This window comes from Malus domestica, chromosome 14, assembly GCF_042453785.1.
Source record: "Malus domestica chromosome 14, GDT2T_hap1".
NCBI lineage: Eukaryota > Viridiplantae > Streptophyta > Magnoliopsida > Rosales > Rosaceae > Malus > Malus domestica.
In genome coordinates this window covers 24,350,956-24,371,225 of record NC_091674.1, presented here as the reverse complement: position 1 = coordinate 24,371,225, position 20,270 = coordinate 24,350,956, and the positions used below count along the sequence as shown (strand labels likewise).

The window sequence follows — 20,270 nt, the reverse complement described above, 5'->3', positions numbered from 1 at the left end:
GTTGAGTTCAAGTGACTCGTTAACTTAACGGGTTGGGTTTAACCCGACCCAAATCTAATAAACCCGACCCGTTTACAGATCTACCAATAACTTCAGTTATCGGTGGGACTTGTCATGTCCATGACCAAAAACTAAAAACCTTTTGATCTTCCATTTCTATACTTTGACGTGCATGTCCTCCAATCCAATGCCGTGCAAGTGGTACATCTGTTTCTTGGCATGTACATATCAATATATTTCGCTTGTTCCAGCACCGAAGTTGATATGGCCGAGTTGGTCTAAGGCGCCAGATTAAGGTTCTGGTCCGAAAGGGCGTGGGTTCAAATCCCACTGTCAACAATCCTTTTTTCCTTCTTTTTGCAGCATTCCTTTTCTGATAATATGCATTTCTTCTTTCCCTTTTTTATTCACAACTTCTCTTGTTTCAACTTTCCAATAAGTAAACGTGTCATAATATTGAAGAAAATAACTCAAAAACCATAGCAGCCAACAAGTTACATAAATTTTATTTGCAAGATGTTCGTCTTTTACTAAACGACAAATTTTATTCAATGATCATATATCTAACGTTTTGTTATTGACGTATTATCCACATTATTATCAGCACCTTATCTAAATCATCAAGGAATAAAGAACACACCTCAAATCCAGAGAAGTAGAGAAAAGTAGTGGGTTCAACTGAATGCCCAACGTTTTTATAGTGAACCTCCCTATCACATGATGTTTGTTGAAGAGATGTCTCTTTGGCGGGACCCGTCTGATCCAACTAGAGATTTTTTTAATATGATCGGAACACGGAGTGGTAAATTATGTGTTATTATATAAATGGTGTGTTATGTATGTTAAAAAGTTAATAACTTAAAGAATATAATTTTTCACCACTAATATAAAAAAAACACGTGGTGTACCTCATGTGTTTCAATTACAATGAAAAAAATTTCAACTGCTATAGAAATTTTTAATTATGACGGGAACACAAATGATATACCACGTGTTTTAATAGGAATGATGAGAAATTTTATTTTTTAAGTTATTAACTTTTTAGCACATATATCTCACAATTTGTATAATGGCACGTGGTGTATTATCCTGTGTACTAGTTACACTGAAAAATATCTCCAACCGCTCAAGTGGCAGGATCAGAGACCCAATCATGGTCCTCAGCCTCACGTGCCAATCTGCCCGAAGCGTGGAGCGGTTGAGATATAAAAGTGGGTCGCTTTTTTTAGGAAATGGATCATCTTCGGATCCCTTCCATTAAATCATCTCAATCAATCAATCAATTTGAGTTTTTGAAATTTAATCAAACTGCTAAAAATATAGAGCTTTTAAAAATTATAATAATTTTAGTCGTTTAATCAAATTTTAAATATCCAGATTGATTGATCGAGAGAATTTGATGGAAAAAATCTGGAAATGATCATTTTTTCCTTTTTTGTACAAGAGGGCCGACAACAATGGGCCTACCAATAAAGCCTCTGAATCTACGTCCAAAAAACCAAACCGCACGTGCGACTGTAATTATTACGCGCCCTTTCATCATCCTCAGTCATGTCCCATAAATAAAAAAAAAAAAAAAAAAAAAAAGAGGGTCAAAGAGATTAAATAGTGAGAAGAAAGAAGATAGAAGGGAAAAAAGGCAAATCATAACCCAATTACGTGATCCGTTATTTTTACTTGGGGGTTGGCTCTTCTGTAACGAACACTGGGATTCTCGTTGTTCTTAAATGGGAACGGTGTAGTGATATTTTTTATTTATTTATAAGTGAAATGTCATATATTCGATTCTCATTGAAGATAAATTTGAATTACATTATTGTTAGTCCATTGTGATACTTAACACATTTACTCATTTGTTCAAATAAAAAAATACAAAGGGATGTAAATGGTCGTTATTGCATAAATTTATGCAGAGTAACATTCTCTTATTAGATATTGATTGGTCAAACAAAATGATCAAATGTGTGAGATTTGTTGACCATAAAGCATTTCTTGGATATGTAAGATTGTTTGAACAAAAACATTTATCGAACTATATGTCAATGTTATAAATGTCGCATATAATTTTAAAATATAGCATGTGAGACAGTTTGACAAGAAAATATTTTTCAAATAATTGTATGTCAAATATCCTCAATCTTCACTAGCACTAATTATGCCTTGTTTGTAGGTGGCTTTCTACCACAGTGGTGGAGACAAGTGCTGTCTTTGCACGTTCAAATTTCGTTGGCTCCCTAATCTAACAAATATATCTAGGTCGTACCCAGTGCACAAGGCTCCCGCTTTACGCAGGGTCTGGGAGAGGTGAATGTCGGCTAGCCTTACCCCCATTTATGGAGAGGCTGCTCCCAAGTCTCGAACCCGAGACCTACCGCTCATGGGCGAAGGCACTTGCCATCGCACCAAGTGCGACCTCTAATCTAACAAATCTATCGTTTGATAAAAAAAAATAAAAAATAAAAAAAAAAAATTATGCATTCTTTGATTGATTAATCTCCCTTGAATGCTTAATATTGAATAATATAATGTGAGACTGTTATAATTTCTTGGACTACCATCTCTTGATTCCATTACCCTATTAATCCAGAAATTAACGTTAAACATGGGCATGATGGTAATTTGGGCTTGCTTTAGTTTTGTGTGTGCGTGTGTGTGTATATAGGGCACGCAACTTTTGGCATCTCACACAAACTGTTTTTGCATCAGTCATATCTGTACTAAAAAACCCTTCATTTGCTTCTTTTTATTTCCAATGGAAGGAGATGATCAAAAGGAGTTGCAGCTCCTCCCTTCTCCTCACTGGATGACATCTCCGCCGTCGGATTCTTCCATAAGATATCGTCGATCAAAGTCAGCAGTGCAGGAAGGGCCTAATGATTCCCAGCTTGACCTACAATTATCAATCAGTGTAAGGCCAGCCAAACCTTCTTCCTCGGATTGTTATGCCTTCGCCAATCCGAATACTTCCGAGTTTGATGTCTTGAAGCCCAAGGCAGCCAGTTGCATGGAGTCTTTGAAATGGCAGGCGGCGGAGCAAATCAGACTGGCGGCTACGGAGAAGGCGTACGCGGAGCGAGTGAGGGAGCTCGCAAGGAGAGAGATGGAGTTGGCTCAGTCGGAGTTTACGCGTGCCCGGCACATGTGGGAGAGAGCGAGAGAGGAAGTGGAGAAGGCCGAGAGAATGAAGGAGAAGGCAATGCTTCAGATGGACTCGACGTGCATGGAGATCACTTGCCAGTCGTGCCGGCAAAGGTTTAGGCCGTAAAAAAAGAGACCATTTGGTTAGCGGATAAGAGACGGCAGACAGAGAGAAGAAGATCTTTGTGTTTATCTTTCTTGATCATACTTTTGAGTATTGGATTTTGTGGAATTTTTCTTTGGAGAAAACACAAAGAAAATAATTACAAATTGGTGGATAGAATGAAAGTGTGAGACATGATGAGATTTGAACTATGTTCATTCGTGTGATGAATGTGTTATGTTTAATTTGTAAAATTTAGAGTAGAATCGGGCTATGCATGTGTTATGTATGTTTAATTTGTATTCCAACCGGGAACTGGAATGACACTTTTCTTTTGATACGAGGACTAATCCTCACCTCCTATTTCGCATCCTCGAGCAACTCTGAAGATGGTATACACCAGAGAGGAAAGAATGCAAAACTCTAGTTACACGAACCAAACTCGATCACACTTGAAGTTTGATATGAGAACAATTCTCTCCTCCTATTTTGCACCCTCGGGTAACTCGAAGATGGTGTACACCAGAGAAAAAAAATATATAGCAAAACTCTGGTCACACAAACCTAATTGGATGAAGCTTAATTAAAGCACAATCTTTATATGCTGCATAATTCTGTCTGATAAATTTATTGGAATGATTGCGGAACTCGAATGAACTACGTGTTGTTTAATTATCTGGAGGCTACAAGATAATTTCAGAAAAATTACATATACAAATATGAATCTGGATCCAATATTTGTGCTTCTATAAATGCCAAGAAGCTTGACTTTTTAAGCTTCCATATCTGGCATGTTGACTCGGCCAACTGCAAACAAATTTACTCAGTTCATCAATCATTTTCTTAATTAAAGAGAATAATTTTAATTAAGCTAATTGCATTTGACTGACTGAACCATCGTGACATTAGATTGGGCAAGATTGCATGGAATTCAGAGCAAATTTTAATTAAGCTAATTGCATTTGACTGACTGAACCATCATGACATTAGATTGGGCAAGATTGCATGGAATTCAGAGCAAAGAATAAGTGTCCTCTTTTATCATGACTTCGCAGTTTCTGAACATATACAACAAACTAGCCTGCTGGACTTGACGATATTTTAAAAATAATATTTTTAAAAGATAATATTTTAACTTAACTACCGCAAAGCGATATTTTAAACCATAATTAAGAAAGAAAACTCAAATTTAGGTGCAAAGAGACGGGCACATAATTTGACGATATTTTTAAGTCGCAAGCAAAATCACAAACTAACAATCTTAGTTTAATTTAATGGTACATCTCTTCATAATGTTCGAAGAGTTTCAAGATCGAACCCCTCTCCCGTTGATCTAAAGATGAAGTTGCAACAAAACCCTAACTCCGAGATTTTTTATTTTATGTACAAATCAAAATTAGTTAACCACGACTGAAATTTGAAACCCAAGTGAAGTGAAGACAGGGAAAGATCGATCGGGCTGGGGAATTGTCAAACCTGACGTAAAGAGGGTCAAGTTTCAGAACCATGATGTCGATATGGAAAGGCAAATGAATCAGAACAAAAAGGGGCAAGTAATTTAGCAGCAACAAGACATCGTTGCTGTACATCCACTTGGATTCAACCTCTTAACTTTTGTTCATCAAATCATACACGCACTACCCATGTCTCCGATCCAACACAAAAAGAAAAGCATTTCTATTGGTCTAAGTCATGACTCTGCTGCAAAAGCTTCAATCACAGCACTGAAACATCGCTAGCGACCGAACACGGATCGACTCCTTACACGTAATGATTCATTTCAACGTAACTGTAGATCACAATCTGACTGACTCTGTACAACAATATCTCATTACAATGACAAAAAAGAAAAAATTTTGGCCGACATATCGATTTTTGAATGACTTGTTACATGTAAGGAGACAAGTATTTTCCCGAGCTAGCTAGCTTCGTTTGTCAGCAGCTTCTGCACAAATACAATCAATCAGCTAAGGATATATACATACACACACACACACATACACATAGACACACACACACACATATATATATATATGCATGGTTGCCTGCAGCTATAATGCAGTGACTTTGATTCTGGATGAGGTAATAAGAGCAAGAGCTAGACATAATTTATTGGGCACAATGAATCACAAACTCTCAAAAATTAGGTGCTTCTGAAAAGTGCAAGGAGGCATGGGAAGAAAGAAAATAAAGAGTAATCAAAGATTTGACTATTTATTTCAAGGCAGATCCTTTATTTGATTTTCAGAATCTTCCCGTCCCCAAGTGAAGAATCTAATCTGCGATTTGATAACACGCCTTTTTTGTTTTGTTTTGTTTTGTTTTAATAACGTAATATTCTAAACTATTTGAATTACAGAAAATTATCGTAACTCTAATATAAAAACAAAAAAAAACAAAAACTGAGCACACCGCTGTTAGCCAACCGCGTAACGCAACCCTTTTTTTCACTTCTTGATAACTTGGGTTTACTGCTTAGGTCCCCAACTATTTACAGAGACAGAAATACCCACCACCCTTCACTTGTTCACTGTTGGTTCTTCGAAAAAGATGATTCCCTAAAACAGTCTTTTGGTCTGCAGATGTGAGCACTAGCCTAGTGGTTTCATTATCATTGCTGCTGTTATTTTAAGTGATTTTCCTTTTCTTTCTTTTTTTTTCTATATTTGCTTATGTTAAAAGGATAAAAAACTTAACTAATATTCAAAAGAAAAATACTATTTAAACAATTGAATGTACTTGTACTATAGTAACCCAACAGTTGTTATCATGAGATGTTCACTGCTCAAAAGTTGGAAACCAATGATGGAAGTTCATGGCTCTTGAAAGTTCACAAAAACAAAATAAAGTTATTGTAGCTCAATTGGTTAAGAATATTCAAATATTGGACCCGATGATTTTATGTTCACCAAAAGAAGTTGAAGCTCTTCTTCAAAAATTAAGTGACAATAAGAGAAGTAGACCAATTATAAGCCTCCTTTACAAGTTTCCTTAACTTTCTGATATTGGGACAATTTTTTTCATATTTTCACACCAGCTTCACATGTAAGCGAACCTGCTATGACATAACGAAGAAAGTTGAGCTTCCGCTGCAAAATTGATTGGCATTTTGGGGGGTAGATTAACTCCCTATACGCCATTGTCAACTTTTCCGATGTGAACAAATCTTCAAATCCTTACATTCGACTCCTCTCTTTCTCAGTATCACTTATCTATAATTATAAAAAGTGCCTATTACTGGTGGAGCCTAATTGATTTAAACCTTAATGCTATATATAACAGGCAGTACTGACATATGACCACCCACGTTATGGGTGATGCCTTTGTCTTTGGATTTCTTGTCTGCAGAAATACCAAATACTAGCAAATACCAGGGCCATCGACTCTTTCAGAAAGTTGTAAGAGCAAGGGGATAAAATATGTAGGGCATCATGCTTGTTGAATCATCAAACATAACCCTAACATTTGTCTTTTCATATTGTCCACTTATGATGTTCATTTGATGCTCTTATTTCTGTGCAGATTGATGTGTTAAATCATATATAACTCTACATTTTACTTACTCTTATGATCTTATCCCATGAGTCATGGCTGTTATAGTACTGTAGTATCTACTCGCGCAACGACGATTGTCGATGAATGTAGATTTTGAGGAAAGGTTTAATTTAACACGCATAACGGTTATCATTCACCTTCTACGCGCTCATACGCAACTGTTATTAGTATGATTCTAGTGTTACACATCGAGTGAGACGTTCTTGTTAGGACAAAGACTTTTGTAGCATTAAGTGAATCTAGATGAATTTCGAAACCAACCATTGTTTGTTCATGTGACACAAAATAATGTTGTAGATATTATCATAGAACCAAGTTTTGAAGTTTTGAAAAGCAGTCTAATTCTTGACATGTTGAAGACTTTTAGCTCATATTTTTTATTTTCAACATTTTAATGACTTGAGGAGAGTTCGAGCATTGCTCAAAGTGCTCAAAGGTCTCAAGAGGAGTCCGTGCACTGCTCGAACTCCCACGAGTAGTAGTGCCTATACTTTTGTACCTATCTTTCAACATGTAACAAAATAGAGATAGAAATTAGGTAACTGAATTCCTAAAGATTGTTTGTTGTTGAGTCAACTCAAGTGACCAAATGAAGAAAAAAAGGGCACCTCACTTTTGAAGTGGGAAAGTTCACATGATCATGAGTTCATGGTGGGACTCAAATTGTTGCAATCACACCATGTGAAAATGTGATTCACACCCCATCGCATCACTGGACTGTACCACTACCAATGTTTAAAATATTTGGATAGGTGGAAATCTCGCTATGCAAATTTATGAAAATATCGATTGTTTTCGATGAAAATTAAAATGAAACTTTAGGGTTATGAAACACTGGTTTGGATGAAATATAAGAGTTTCTTTGATATTTAACAGATTTTTTGGAAATATTGACAATATCTGTTGATTTCAGCCTAAACATAAGAGTTTCTCCATCATACTTCACCCCTCATTTCCATATTTTAAATTTTTTTTTTTTTAATATTTCTATGGAAATATTGAGTGTATTGAAGAAATTTTAAACATTAACTACTACTAGATCATGGCGTCGTATGATTTGTTTGAAATACAATTATCTTGATGTTCTGGTTGTTTGAGAGTTTCTATCTCACAAAAGAAAACCTGTCTTGTAATTTTTTGAATTTTAACCACAGTAAGTGGCCCAGTGGTAAGGGTGCGGATTGCAGCTACTGAATAAACAAAAAAAAAAATTGTAATGTCCGAGTTCGATGCTCCGAGCTAGCGAATCTGTCACGACTTTAGTAGGGTGTATTCAATCAAGAATTGGAGAGACTTTAATGAATTTATTTATAAATCCATGGATTTTTATGGAATTCAATTGATTTATAGAGATTCCATATAAAATTTTGATTCAATTTCCTCGAAATCTTATGGGAAGATGTGAGATTTATAGATGCTTAAAATACACTACGAAATCTCTCCAATTCCCCAACTTTCTCAAATTCTTTAAAATTAATTTCTAATTGAATACACCTGAAATGTTATAACATTTCTAAGAATTTTAATAAACTATCTTAAAATTATAATTGAATATACCTTAAATTTCAGAGAATTACTTAAGATCTTTATTGAATACCTAGATTCATTAAAAAAATTAAATCCCCAAAATTCCAATTGAATATAGTCCCGTAGAGGCGGTTAGCGACTGTTAAACGTTTGCCTCCAAATTCCGAACAAAACAGAGGGAGGAGAGGGACGATCTCATATCGAACCCTAACCCTAACCCTAAAACCGAATTGAAAGATGCAGGAGAAGAAGAAGAAGAGGTACGAGTTCGAGTACTGCGTGGTTTGCAAGCTGAATCACGACCAAGGTCCGAGCCACAAGTACATACCCAGCCACACCAAGTCCCTCTCCGCCTTCCTCACTCGCTTCCAAGCCAAGCTCTCCGATGTCCGCTTCTTCCTCAAAAACCCTATCCCTCTCCGCCCCGAACACGCCTCCCGCAACCGCCTCTGGTGCGTTTTCTGCGACTCCGACATCGACGAGCTCGATAGCTCCTTCGCCTGGTAAGATTTCTGTCCTCAATTTTTAATTAGCTGTTTAACTCCTGTTTGTTTGCCGACAAATCAAACGAAAGTGGAAGAAAATTGGGAGAATTGTTGAGCAATTTGCATTGTTGGAAAGGAATTGAATTGTGCATTGTGATGTACATGACATTGGAGTTATGCTCTGTTTGTGATTTTGTAATTGTCAGTGGTAATGCAATTAATCACCTTGCGAACGTGGAACATCTGAAGAATTTGAAGCATTTCTTGTGGAAATACGGTGGAGGAATGGACCGTGTCGATACATTCAGAATTTCGGAAGATGAACTTGCTAAGGTACATGTATGCTTTCAGTTTCAATCATCAGTTATGTGATCTTCTGAGAAAAGATACTAGAATTGTGACTTCTAGTCAATTTTAGAGTCAAGTCATTAACGAGCGGTGATTATTTTGTGTGTCTGCAGTGGGAGAAGAAGTGTAATTCATTGAAGCTTGAAGCTGTGCCATGTGGTGAAGGATCTCAAGGACCGACATTTGGACCATCGAATGATATCCATACTGAACTGAAATACGGAATTATAGATACTTTTGAAAATAATAGTAGTTCAAGTTTTTCAAATGGTGTTATGCCTTTACTATATCATACAAATGAGTATCAGGTATCCCATTCAGGACTCCCTCAAGTTACAAATGTTGGCTGCTTTTCGCAAGATGTTGCTACCTCTTCTTATCATGGGGGATCAAGTTCTGGTACAAATTCCATAAATTCAAACGCTTTATCCTATTTTTATGATGTTGATATCTTATTTAGTATCCATATGGTTTGTATTTAATATAAGTTCCTCCCGTATAATTATATGGCTTATGCATGCTTTATGCTCTCTGCTGTGTGCTTACTTCGTGACTCAGTTAGCAGGAGTAACCAACATTCTTTGGTTTCTAATGGTAGAAAATCCTCGGCTGATGGTTACTTCAGTAATGAAAGGGTAAGTTTGATCATCCACACTCTTCACTAAAAACATCTGTTTCTTGTGGTTGCATATAAATAAACGGCTATAAAATTGGAAAACAAGTAATACTTTTGGTGTAGATGAGAGAGGGGTCTCAGCATGAAAGAATGACAAACGAGCAGAGCAGTTCTCCAGGTATCAACCTTTGATTTTTTATTTTTAATATGTTAGTATTCTCTCTGCTTCTGTTCAGCTGATCATCCTGGTGCACAATGTATGCATAATTTGAGCAATAAGCTGTCAATTCTTAGGAATTGTAGAAAAACTTGTATACATCTGTCTGGAATCTTGGTGGCTTGGCTCAGGAGGTTGATATAGTTATCTTCTATTTGTTATAGCTGTGGATCCTTATTTAAAATTTCTCTACAGTTTTTCAGAATCTCACCCAAATATCGTCCATGGGTCCTAAAGAGGCTAGAGGAAATGTGCGCACTGGGGCACCTCCTCCTTGGCTTCAAGCAGATGAAGAAATTCAGTGTAGTGTTCCACTGAAACGAGTTTCAGGTAGCCTTGTTCCCCCGTCAAATAAATCGGGGAAGTCCAAGAAATTGAACCCAAACCGTGTGGGAGCAGCTTGGGCAGAAAGGAGAAAGAGGGAGATGGAGATGGAGAAAAGAGGGGAAATTGTCATGAGTGACTGCGATGCCAGTTGGCTCCCTAATTTTGGTAGAGTTTGGCAGTCCGGTAGCCGAAAAGAGTCCAGAAAAGAATTTGAGTTGGAGAAACAAAATTTACCCAAGGTTGAAAGTCAGTCGGATATGCCAATTAAGATACAGCCTTACATCAGCAAACGAATGGTGAGTTCCATGTTCCATCTTAGCATGTAAGTTTGTTGTCGAATTCAAGATTTTTAAAGCTATTTTTTTGCGTTTTAGTAGATTTTTCTTAGAAGTAACCCCATCCCCCATTTTGGCTGAGCATGTTGACTTCTTCACTTACAACCCGCTTTCCACCTCATGCTTACAAGGACAAGAGATGTATGACCTGGCACCAAACAAGAAGTTCCCACCATTTGATCTCCATAGGGATTAGTTTAGTGGCTTTTATTTCATTGCTTTGGATTATAGATTACTGAACTTATCACAGTCCAGACCATGCAGAGAACTGACCGGAGGCTTTCATTTTAGTGTTTTTGTTAATAAAGTTCATAAAATTTAGGCAGACACAACACAATACACACTCGTCAAGAATTACCAATGCCTCAAGCACTTATTTTGTTTCCCTCTTCATGCAGAGAACTGATTCGAGTCAATAATTTTGCCATGATGGTTATCCAAGTTGACGATAGCTCCGATGACAGACACGGCGGGAGAACCAATGTGCATGTTCTCTACTTTTTTCCGCGAGTTTGTGGTGTAGGTCTCGTCAAATGGAGCTGGCAGTATGATGGCAGGCAGGTAGCAAACTGAAATTCAGCCGGAATTTGATTATTAGGCTACTGTACAAAATAGAGCTGTAAGTTCAAATGACTGGCACTCAAATGTATCCCAACTTGAATTTTTTCCGATCAAATATATTCAATGAAACTTTTGCCTCAGATCTTATGCATGTTGCAAGTGAGAATGATATTTCTTCCGGTGACATCAATGTTTAGATCCATCTTTAATTAGTTCATGTTGAAACAGCATCATTAGTAGAATTGACATCGTTAGGCAATGGATATTAGATCCTGCAGGACCTGCACTGGAACTGCAGATTTGCACACAGATCTTTACGTTTTGGCACGCCAGTCATAGACACACAGATTTGCACACAAATAGTGATTCTTATTTACAAAGAAAATAAAAATAATTGATTGAGATCTGTCTACTAGGAATAAAAAGAGCTCCTACTCTGTTTATGACTGCAATCTCACAACTTGAAATTGCTGTCTTTCTATCTTCGATGCCGAGCTGGTTCATGAAGAACTGCCTTGGTGTCCGATTTTCCTACATTTTACCATTGCTCTATTGGAGAAGCTCAATGATCAAAGGAGCTTGTTCTCTTTGTACTTCCACGGTTCCACCTCAGGGTGACAAAATAATGAATAAGGCTATTAGATTACTCTATCGTAATCTCTTTGGCAGGGCAAAAAATTGTAGAATTTAATTGGCCTGTGATCCTAAAGTTCCATAATCTCCCTTTTGAAGAAACTAAGTTCTCATCACACAGAAACTCCCAGGAAAACCACTTCTCGATCATTCGATCTACGTCATGCACAACGACATGCGTAATGTTTGCATTTCTTGCTATCATACTAGCAGAATAGATTGATGACATCCTACCCGGTTCCTCTGGTGTGTTCCCGCTCGGTCCATCCACCACCACCACATCCCATTTAAGCTCGTAGACTTCTTGCGGTAGGTTTTTCAATGCAAGTTGACATTTTGATTGTTGAAGCAGTTTCGGTTTGCAATCTGGGTTTCCCCTTGCATGCTGGAGCAGCTTGTAAGCCTCTTTTGCAGGTATCTGGTAGTCCACCTTGTAAACTCTGGTTGTGTTGGAATTTGGTTTCAGTGTGCTTATCTTGTTTTGATCATCCTCTAGAAAGACGGTGGTGCCGCCTGTATTGATTGATGAGAGAGATACGTACTGAGGTTCAAGCCCGAATATGAGGAGGTTGCAGGGAGCTTTCTGCGAAATGAGATTCGACAGCAGTTGGTATTCCTTTTTCCTGAGGGCGGAGGTGTTGGCAGATGCGTTTGTTTCTGCCGGAAACTTGGTGCATATGAAAGGGAAAGAACATGTTTTTCCAAGAGTAGGAGGAGGAGGAGGAGAAGTAGTTACTGCAATTCTAACAAGTCTGAGCACCGAAACAATCGAAAGGATCAAAACAAGGAAAGGGATGAGTTTTGTTCTGGAAAAGTTCATGGCTTTAGATCCTCTTGATTGGTTGTGTCTATGAGCCTTGTTCTCTTGTTCTTGCGGTGAGACTGCAGAAGTGAACCGAACGAGAGGAGCTACGAAAGAGCAAAAATGAGGCACTTCGGGGGGCATTTTTTCGGGTTTCTCTTTGCTTTCAGCTCCTCCGCAGCCGCCATCACAACCTCTCCTTGTAGGGAGGTGTCTGGTGGTGGGGCATTTGATGGTTGAAGCTGTTAAGCTGAAAGACCACGTGGCGGCTGGCTGGCTGATTGAGTGAGGAACAAGGAAAGGTATTGCTTAGGTTTAAAGGGTTTATTTTCTTTTTAATTATTCAGGTGCTTGTTTGTTTGTTACATAATGCAACGTTGCGATTGCTAACTTGTTTAGTTTACCTCTGAAAAAGAATAACAACAATATCTACCAGTGAGTAGTTGCTGGCCAACTTTCAAGCTTCTAATCATATGGACTTTGTCCACCTTTTGTTAGTTACCATAATATGACTCGTGATTTGCTCTGAAAAGTTTCGGGAAGCGATTTCCACACGTCTTTTTTCTCCCCTATACACTCAAAGAAAGATCCAAGTAAAAATAAACACCCATGTGGGTGTGCATAATAAGAAAGAAAAAAAATTGTGTGGAAGTCACTTCTAAATGTTTTGGGCGTGACAACTGATTTGTTCTGAGTCGGCATCAATTTTGTCCCACTTGTTCCATAACATAGGTTAATTTACACTAGACGCGTCGGCAAATGAGAAGCGAGCACGGAATCTGGTGTACACTTCAAGGTAGTTTTTTTATTTTCTCGATGCAAATCACAAATTGACACATGTACAAACGAAATGTTTCAAACTGTGACGATTCGATTCGTTGCCGCTAGGCAATCAAGATGAACAATCGGACATGCATTTCAGAACCAAAAGCAGCCAGAAAGAGAGCGTGGGAGGAGTAAAAAGGAATAGAAATCACAAAACATGCTAAAATCTAAGAGGTTTGATTAATATGAAATGACCCACAATCATTCGAGTTAGCAACAAGAGATAAGATAGCCTAAATTATACAAGACTGCACATTCAACATTAAACACAGCAGTGATCAGCTAGTGATTCTCCAACTGCTCTGGATCAATAGTTTTACCAGGTCCATGTCATCCTCACAAGAAAAAAATAATAATAATATTAATTCAGCTCCAAAATCATCTGCCAAAGCTCAATATCCTTCCTCCGTGCCCGCCACGCACCAAATCATCAGCAAATTAGTCTCTTCAACTGCATAGAGAAATTGGAAACAGTCGGTATTAGTATTCGTTTTGTGTTAGAAAGTTTCGTCCTACAACTCGGAAAGTTTTGTGCATGATCACAAATTATACAGTTAATCAGTAAGGTCCCCTTTACTGAGTAGTTCACAGCATCCAGTGTTTACACAGTACAGCTAAGAAGTTTTTTAGATTAAAATCCCAGAAGGAATTGAAACCGACAATAAACTCAACCAGCATTTTGAACCATCACCTTGCAATGCAGGCATTTTAATGCATGATCACTGAGGTTTGTAATATGCAGTCCATGCTGGGTAAGCGAAGTGATGACAACGAAAAAGCAGAAGGCAATCCATTCGGAAGATAAAATCAATCAATCAATAAAAAGCAAAGCGGCCTAATTTCAGTTATTTGGGATGGCAAGTACACATCATTTAAGTTGATTCGAGAAACAGAAAACAAAAAGCAATTCTATAAAGAAGACCATTGGATAGTATTACAGACTACTGCAATGGGTCCAAGGCCACTCTTCCCCATTACATAGAAGGTGAAATTCATAAGGAATTTGACCTCAATCACTACTAAACTTATAGGGCATCTGATAATAACTACATCATGCAAGATGTTCGGTCTTTTCGTTTTTCCTTCAAGAAGACCCTTGGAATCACCACTATTCCACAAGTAAAAGGAACATCTTTATCATGCATAGACTTTGCGGAATCACCGCTATTCCATATTCTCCTCCTCCTATTTTCCCGAAACAAGCATATCCATAAACCATCAAGACACTGAAGTTGAGTACATAACACCACATCAACCATTATCAACAGAAATACTATAAAATTGCCGTCTCAAGTTTCATGTTTGGTAACTTCTATATTCTATAAAAGTGCCTCCACCAACTCCAAGATTTCCATTTGCTTAATAAGCAATGAAAGCACGCAGGTTCAAGAGAAGAGATAAATATAAACTTCCAAAATCATAAGTCCGAATCACACAACAGTCAAATGCTTCTCTTGGAACAAAGACAAGTTATGCCTCGAAACCTATAAAATTTAGCTCTTTCAAACAAATTTCGTAAGTCGTATTCGAAGCAGAAGACACGCACAAAGAAACCATTTCAAACATCACAAACGAAACATTTCGCCCAAATCACGCTAACGAAAAAGAACATAACCGAAAAGAAGCTAAATTTATCCGAAATGAAGCCATGAAAATGTCAAAAACCCTACTCAATAGTACAATTCCCACATCAAGAATCATCAAAGTTATCCGAAATGAAGCCACTTTTCAAAACATAGATACAACACACATTACCTTTGACCATCAAGGTTGCCCTGCCCACTGCTCCCTCCACTCCCGTAGGACCCATCATCCGCCGCAGTCTGCCACACCGACTGCCACGCCTGCGACGGAGGCTGCACGCCGTAAACCCCAGTGGGGTCCACCGCAGGCCTCCCAATCATCATCCCCCCGGGGCCACCAGCCGGCTGACCCATCGGCGGATAGAAATATGGCACCCCACTCGCCGTCGCCCCGACCATACCTCCGAGACCCACCGCCTCCTCCTTGATCTCGTCGCGGGGCACAATATCCACCAAGAAATCGAATATGTCGGTGCGGGTAATGGCGGCGGCAATGTCGTTTTTCTGGAGAGTCCGGCGCTTGTTCTCCTCCGCGTGGAGCCAGGAGCGGATGGTGAGCTCGAGGATGAAGAGCTCGCAGGCCTTGGCGAAGAGGACGGGGGCCTCGGCGGAGATCATACGGACGTCCTCGTCGGCCTTCATGATCTTCTTGATGCGGGCAAGGGGGAGCTGGTGGTTCTTGAAGTCGTTGACGCTCTCAATCTCCTGGCGCTGGAAGGTCCAGAACATCTGGAGCTGCTGCTGCTGCTGCTGGAGGAGGTGGTGGAATGGGGGGGCGGGGACGGAGGATTGGGTTGCTGGGTAGGGGGAGGATTGGGCTTGCGGTTGCTGCTGGGTGGGGGCAGCGGCGGCAGCGGTGGTGGCAGTGTTGGGGTTGGGGTCCATTTGGTGTGATGGGAGGAGCCAAATGGTGGGTTTTGAGGGGGTTGGGGGAGGGAAGATGAAGGGTTTGATTTGATCAGAGGGGGTGGATTGAGATTTGATTTGGGGAGCTTTTGTGGTGGAGATTTGAGGATTTCAAGGGTTGGAGATGGATGTGAGGAGAGAGAGAGAGAGAGAGGAGAGAGAAAGGAAGAGAGGCAGGGATGCTCTGTTATTGGTGGGGTTTTCTGTCTTCCAAGAGGCATGTACCACCTCAGATTTTCTTTTAATGGAAAATTACCTTAAATATTTAGAATCCAATAAAAAGTTTATTTGTCGTTTAATATTATGATCTAATGTTATTTATTTTTAAAGTAAATGAGAGCACATCATTACTAGTTTATTGTGAGTCTTAATCTACATCTTTTCTTAATATAAATAATATCGGTTTTAAAAATAATAAAAAAATAAAATAAAAAGGTTTATTTTAATTTAATTTGTTCAATTTTTTAAGAAATAAAAAGTTCCACTTTATCAATACTAGAAAAATTCACGTATACCACAGTTTCAAACAAAAATACTTTGTCGTTTGGTTAATTATTTCTATAAAAGTAGAGAAAAATATAGAAATGAAGTAGTGATATAAGATATGTAGGAAGTTTTTCTGGTAAGTGACAAATTTTAGGTTTGAAACATTCATGTTTAATTTTATCTCTGAACCTTATATTAACTTATTTGTTGTAGCCTATTATATTAACTTATTTGTTGTAGCCTATTTTATTTGACAAAGGGAATTGTTGTAGCCTATTTTATTTGACAAAGAGAATAGGGCTGGCGGCAAGGGTAGAGAAATTGAGAGAGATGTGTTTGTAGAATTGTAAGGGAATGTGTGTGTTAATCCTGCCTTTATTTATAGTAGTAAAAGGAGAGAATATATTCATTCATCCCCAATGAATACGAGTTATAATATGAAAGGATAACTAGAATCAAATCTAATATAAGATTTACACAATTACACTTAAACTAGGAAAGTTTACAACATTATTTTATTTTATATAAATATAGCTAAAGGATGCCTTAGTATGATAGAGATGCATAAAATGATTAGTAATCAGTTACTAACTAATTCAAATACTTAAATTTATATTAATGTTAACCTAGACGGAGTTTTTTTTTTTTTGTATATAACTTGCCAAAAAGCTACACCTTATGAGTTATACATATTTGGAATGAATATTTTTGTAATACTATTATGTGAATCTAACTCATCACGTCCGTCCACGTACGAGTTCCATGTTCATCGAGATTTTATAGGTCTTATTCAATTCTTGTAAGAAGAGAACACATTATATACTATTCTTGGCAGAGGCAAATGCACATGGAATCTTTACGAGAGAAAAAGAAAAGATATTCGAGCAAGTCCATCCTTAAAAAATAAAAAAAATTGCTGATACTCATCCCATTTAATCCCTCTAGTGAACAGTGATAGACCCCGTGAACAGTAAATTGGTCAAATGCTTCTTCATCCCTAAAAAATGTGCTGGCACAAAGTCTAAAAATGCACAGGCACAAACGACATCAACTCCTACAAAATGCGCTGGCATCCAATCCATTTAAAATATTATTAATTTTTTTATAACTAATAAATTTTATTTTAATTTCGGATAGGATTTTTAACCAATCTCGTCACGCCACATGTCACTATCTGTTTACAATAATTTAGTCAAGATTTCCGATTAGATTTTTAACCAATCTCGACGCACCACGTGTCACTATCTGTTTACAATAATTTAGCCAATATTTCGATAAGATTTTCAACCAATCACGTAGTGCCATGGGACAGTGTACAGAACCTCATCCTTTTTTTTTTGTCCATATAAACCCTACATCCCTACATTCATCATCATTCACACACCAAACTCAATCCTTCCTTTTAGATTAGAATCATTCTTCATCGTTTTTAAATCTTGAGTTCTTACAATGTCTTCTTTAAGGAGATTGCCCAAACAGTTTGAGGAGCAACAGAAAAGATTGTTGGCACAACAGGAGGAATTGTTCAATCTCGAGGAAGGTGGAGATGAGGCTTTCGCAATGGAGGAGGACGAGGATGATGAAAATAGAAGGTAGAGGGCCTCACATTCCCACCGTGTTATGGAAGTTGTGGGTCAAATATTTAACCTCAGACGTGCTGCAAACTTGGATAGAAAGAGGGGGAAATGAGGTAAAGGTCTATTGGAAGATTATTTTATCCCCAACTATGTATTCCCTGATCATGTTTTTAGACGTTGTTTTAGAATGCAATGAAGTTTGTCTGACAAAATCATGAGTGCTATTTGCAACCATGATTCATACTTTGTGCAAAAAAAAAAAAATGTTTTTCATGTTCAAGGTCTTATTCCTGAACAAAAAATTACTACCGCATTGCAGATGCTTACATATGGAGTATCTGCAGATCAAGTGGATGAGATAATGAGGATGGGAAAATCAACTGTTTTGGAGTCCCTGATGCGGTTTTGCTCCCCAGTCGAAGCCCTTTATACCAATGAGTACATATGGACACCCACGCCAAGGGACCTGCGAAGGCTGCTGAGGAAGGGTGAGATGCGATGCTTCCCTGGCATGATTGGAAACATTGACTGTGTAACGCCCCGGTCCCGAAATATTTACTTTATTTCGAGAAATAATAATATTAGTGATAGGCCCAAAATAAAACTCTTATTTAGTTTATTATCATTAGTTAACAACTCCAAATAAAATCCTTCATCCCACAAGAAATTTATAAGCATTATTCATTTTTCCATAACATGTAATTTAACTTCCAATTTAGTACCATTTCTTTGTAGGGACCAATTTCCGTTATGTAACCTTTATTCTAGAATTAATTTTAACTTCACATATTTTATGGCTGCATCTAACATCTCGTTAGACTGCCTACATACCCTCAACAGGGATCAAGCCTTTCGTAGTTCAAAATTTAAAAGTTCGAACCAAATACAAAACTATTCATTTACTCCCACATACACCATAGTCATATTAATATTTAAACCATAACAATTAGATCAAAAACAACATACTTAAAATAATGAAATTCATATAACAACGCAAATGTTGGCTCCCTGGTCGTGCGCCGCTGCCCCCGCCGCCGTGGGTGGCGGTCGACCACTCAGACTCGCCGAAAATTTCAATTATTTCTAAAAATTCTCAAAAATTACAGAAATGAAGATCTCAATTAGTAGAGCAACTTTCATACCTGCGACCAAAGCCAATTTGGTTGGGAAACACCTCAAAATGGCCACGAACCGTCGGAACCCTTATTTTTGGGTGTTCTTAATTCGTCTCCAAAACAACTCCGACGCCCCAACCAATGAATGGTCTTTATTCCAGACCTCAAAGGGAGTCTAATGGTGGTATTAATTTGATGGAATCGTTTCAGAATTGGGGAAAACAACGGCACGGGTTCATCGCACCCACCGGTGCGGTTTTACCAAATTCAAGGCCAAATTATAGGGTTTTTAGGGTGAAATAGGAAGGGGGAAGGTCATGGAGAGTTTTACAATAGTTGGGTTGGTGAATGTCGCCGAAAAATGGTGAAATTTCATCGAAAAATTGAGGAAAACCCGACTGGGTCGGGTCACCCTTACACGGGTCGTGGATCCTCCGCTCCCCTATTCTCTCATTTCCTATTCTCTCATTTCCTCTTCCAGTCCTCTCTCCCTATTGGTCACCTTCTGTCTCCCCTTTTCCTGATTGGCTCTTCTCTCCCTCCTTTCTTTCCTTCATCTTCCATCTCCACCGCCTAACTTTTTTTTCTTTTAATTTGGGCCACACACGTGGCCTTCCGGATTTGGCTCAAAAAATCTGGAGTATTCTAGAAATGATAAATTTACAATTTTATCCTCGACTTTAAACGTTAATAACTTCTTCGTTCTAACTCCGTTTCACGAACGGTTTGCACCTACGCGTTCGTAAGGTCGAGCTCTATTCAAAAGTATTAATTTTGATTGCGAAAGGTCTACATATTTTAAATAATTAAGGTCCAAACTTTAAACCTCGTAACTAGTTTAATTTAAAACTAAACTTACACAAATTATTATAAATTCTTGAAAAATCATATAAAAGCTCAATAATACAAATACGTTGATTATTATAATTTCTGGGAACACAACTTTAAAAGTTCTCGATTAAATTCTTCATAATCATAAATCGATTTATTTTCGATTTCCTCCACATATTCATATATTTAAAAATTTCAGGGTATTACAGACTGCATGCATTGGACCTGGAAAAACTGTCTAAGTGTGTGGCAAGGAGCTTATGGTGACAGAAAATGAGCCAAAATATCATTTTGGAAGCG

General features: G+C 38.0%; 4 protein-coding genes and 1 non-coding gene across 6 annotated transcripts; 3 read left to right on the top strand and 2 right to left on the bottom strand.

The window, feature by feature from the left end:
- The first annotated feature begins 258 nt into the window (after positions 1–258).
- On the top strand, positions 259–339 carry TRNAL-AAG (transfer RNA leucine (anticodon AAG)). Its single transcript has one exon. It is a non-coding gene; the product is annotated as a tRNA-Leu (tRNA).
- A 2,413-nt stretch (positions 340–2,752) lies between these two features.
- Positions 2,753–3,265, top strand: LOC103454974 (zinc finger protein SHOOT GRAVITROPISM 5). Its single transcript, XM_008394564.4, has one exon. It carries the CDS (start codon positions 2,753–2,755, stop codon positions 3,263–3,265), a length of 513 nt encoding a protein of 170 aa, XP_008392786.3.
- Positions 3,266–8,395: 5,130 nt separating this feature from the next.
- Positions 8,396–11,352, top strand: LOC103454976 (TITAN-like protein). 2 transcript variants are annotated; one of them, XM_008394565.4, is made up of 7 exons: positions 8,396–8,826; positions 9,015–9,141; positions 9,270–9,555; positions 9,715–9,791; positions 9,896–9,950; positions 10,185–10,612; positions 11,050–11,352. In XM_008394565.4, the coding sequence occupies exons 1-7, from the start codon at positions 8,561–8,563 to the stop codon at positions 11,068–11,070; spliced, it is 1,260 nt and encodes a 419-aa protein (XP_008392787.3). In that variant the 5' UTR covers positions 8,396–8,560; the 3' UTR covers positions 11,071–11,352. The 2 variants fall into 2 exon arrangements, with proteins under 2 accessions (XP_008392787.3, XP_070668193.1); XM_070812092.1 differs by having other exon boundaries at positions 8,420–8,826; positions 10,185–10,638.
- A 503-nt stretch (positions 11,353–11,855) lies between these two features.
- On the bottom strand, positions 11,856–12,791 carry LOC103454988 (arabinogalactan O-methyltransferase 2-like). Its single transcript, XM_008394583.3, has one exon. It carries the CDS (start codon positions 12,789–12,791, stop codon positions 11,856–11,858), a length of 936 nt encoding a protein of 311 aa, XP_008392805.3.
- An 839-nt stretch (positions 12,792–13,630) lies between these two features.
- LOC103454977 (nuclear transcription factor Y subunit C-1) lies at positions 13,631–16,192 on the bottom strand. Its single transcript, XM_008394566.4, has 2 exons — positions 15,228–16,192; positions 13,631–13,923 (listed from the first exon to the last, which is right to left on the bottom strand). The coding sequence occupies exons 1-2, from the start codon at positions 15,938–15,940 to the stop codon at positions 13,920–13,922; spliced, it is 717 nt and encodes a 238-aa protein (XP_008392788.1). The 5' UTR covers positions 15,941–16,192; the 3' UTR covers positions 13,631–13,919.
- Positions 16,193–20,270: the final 4,078 nt, after the last annotated feature.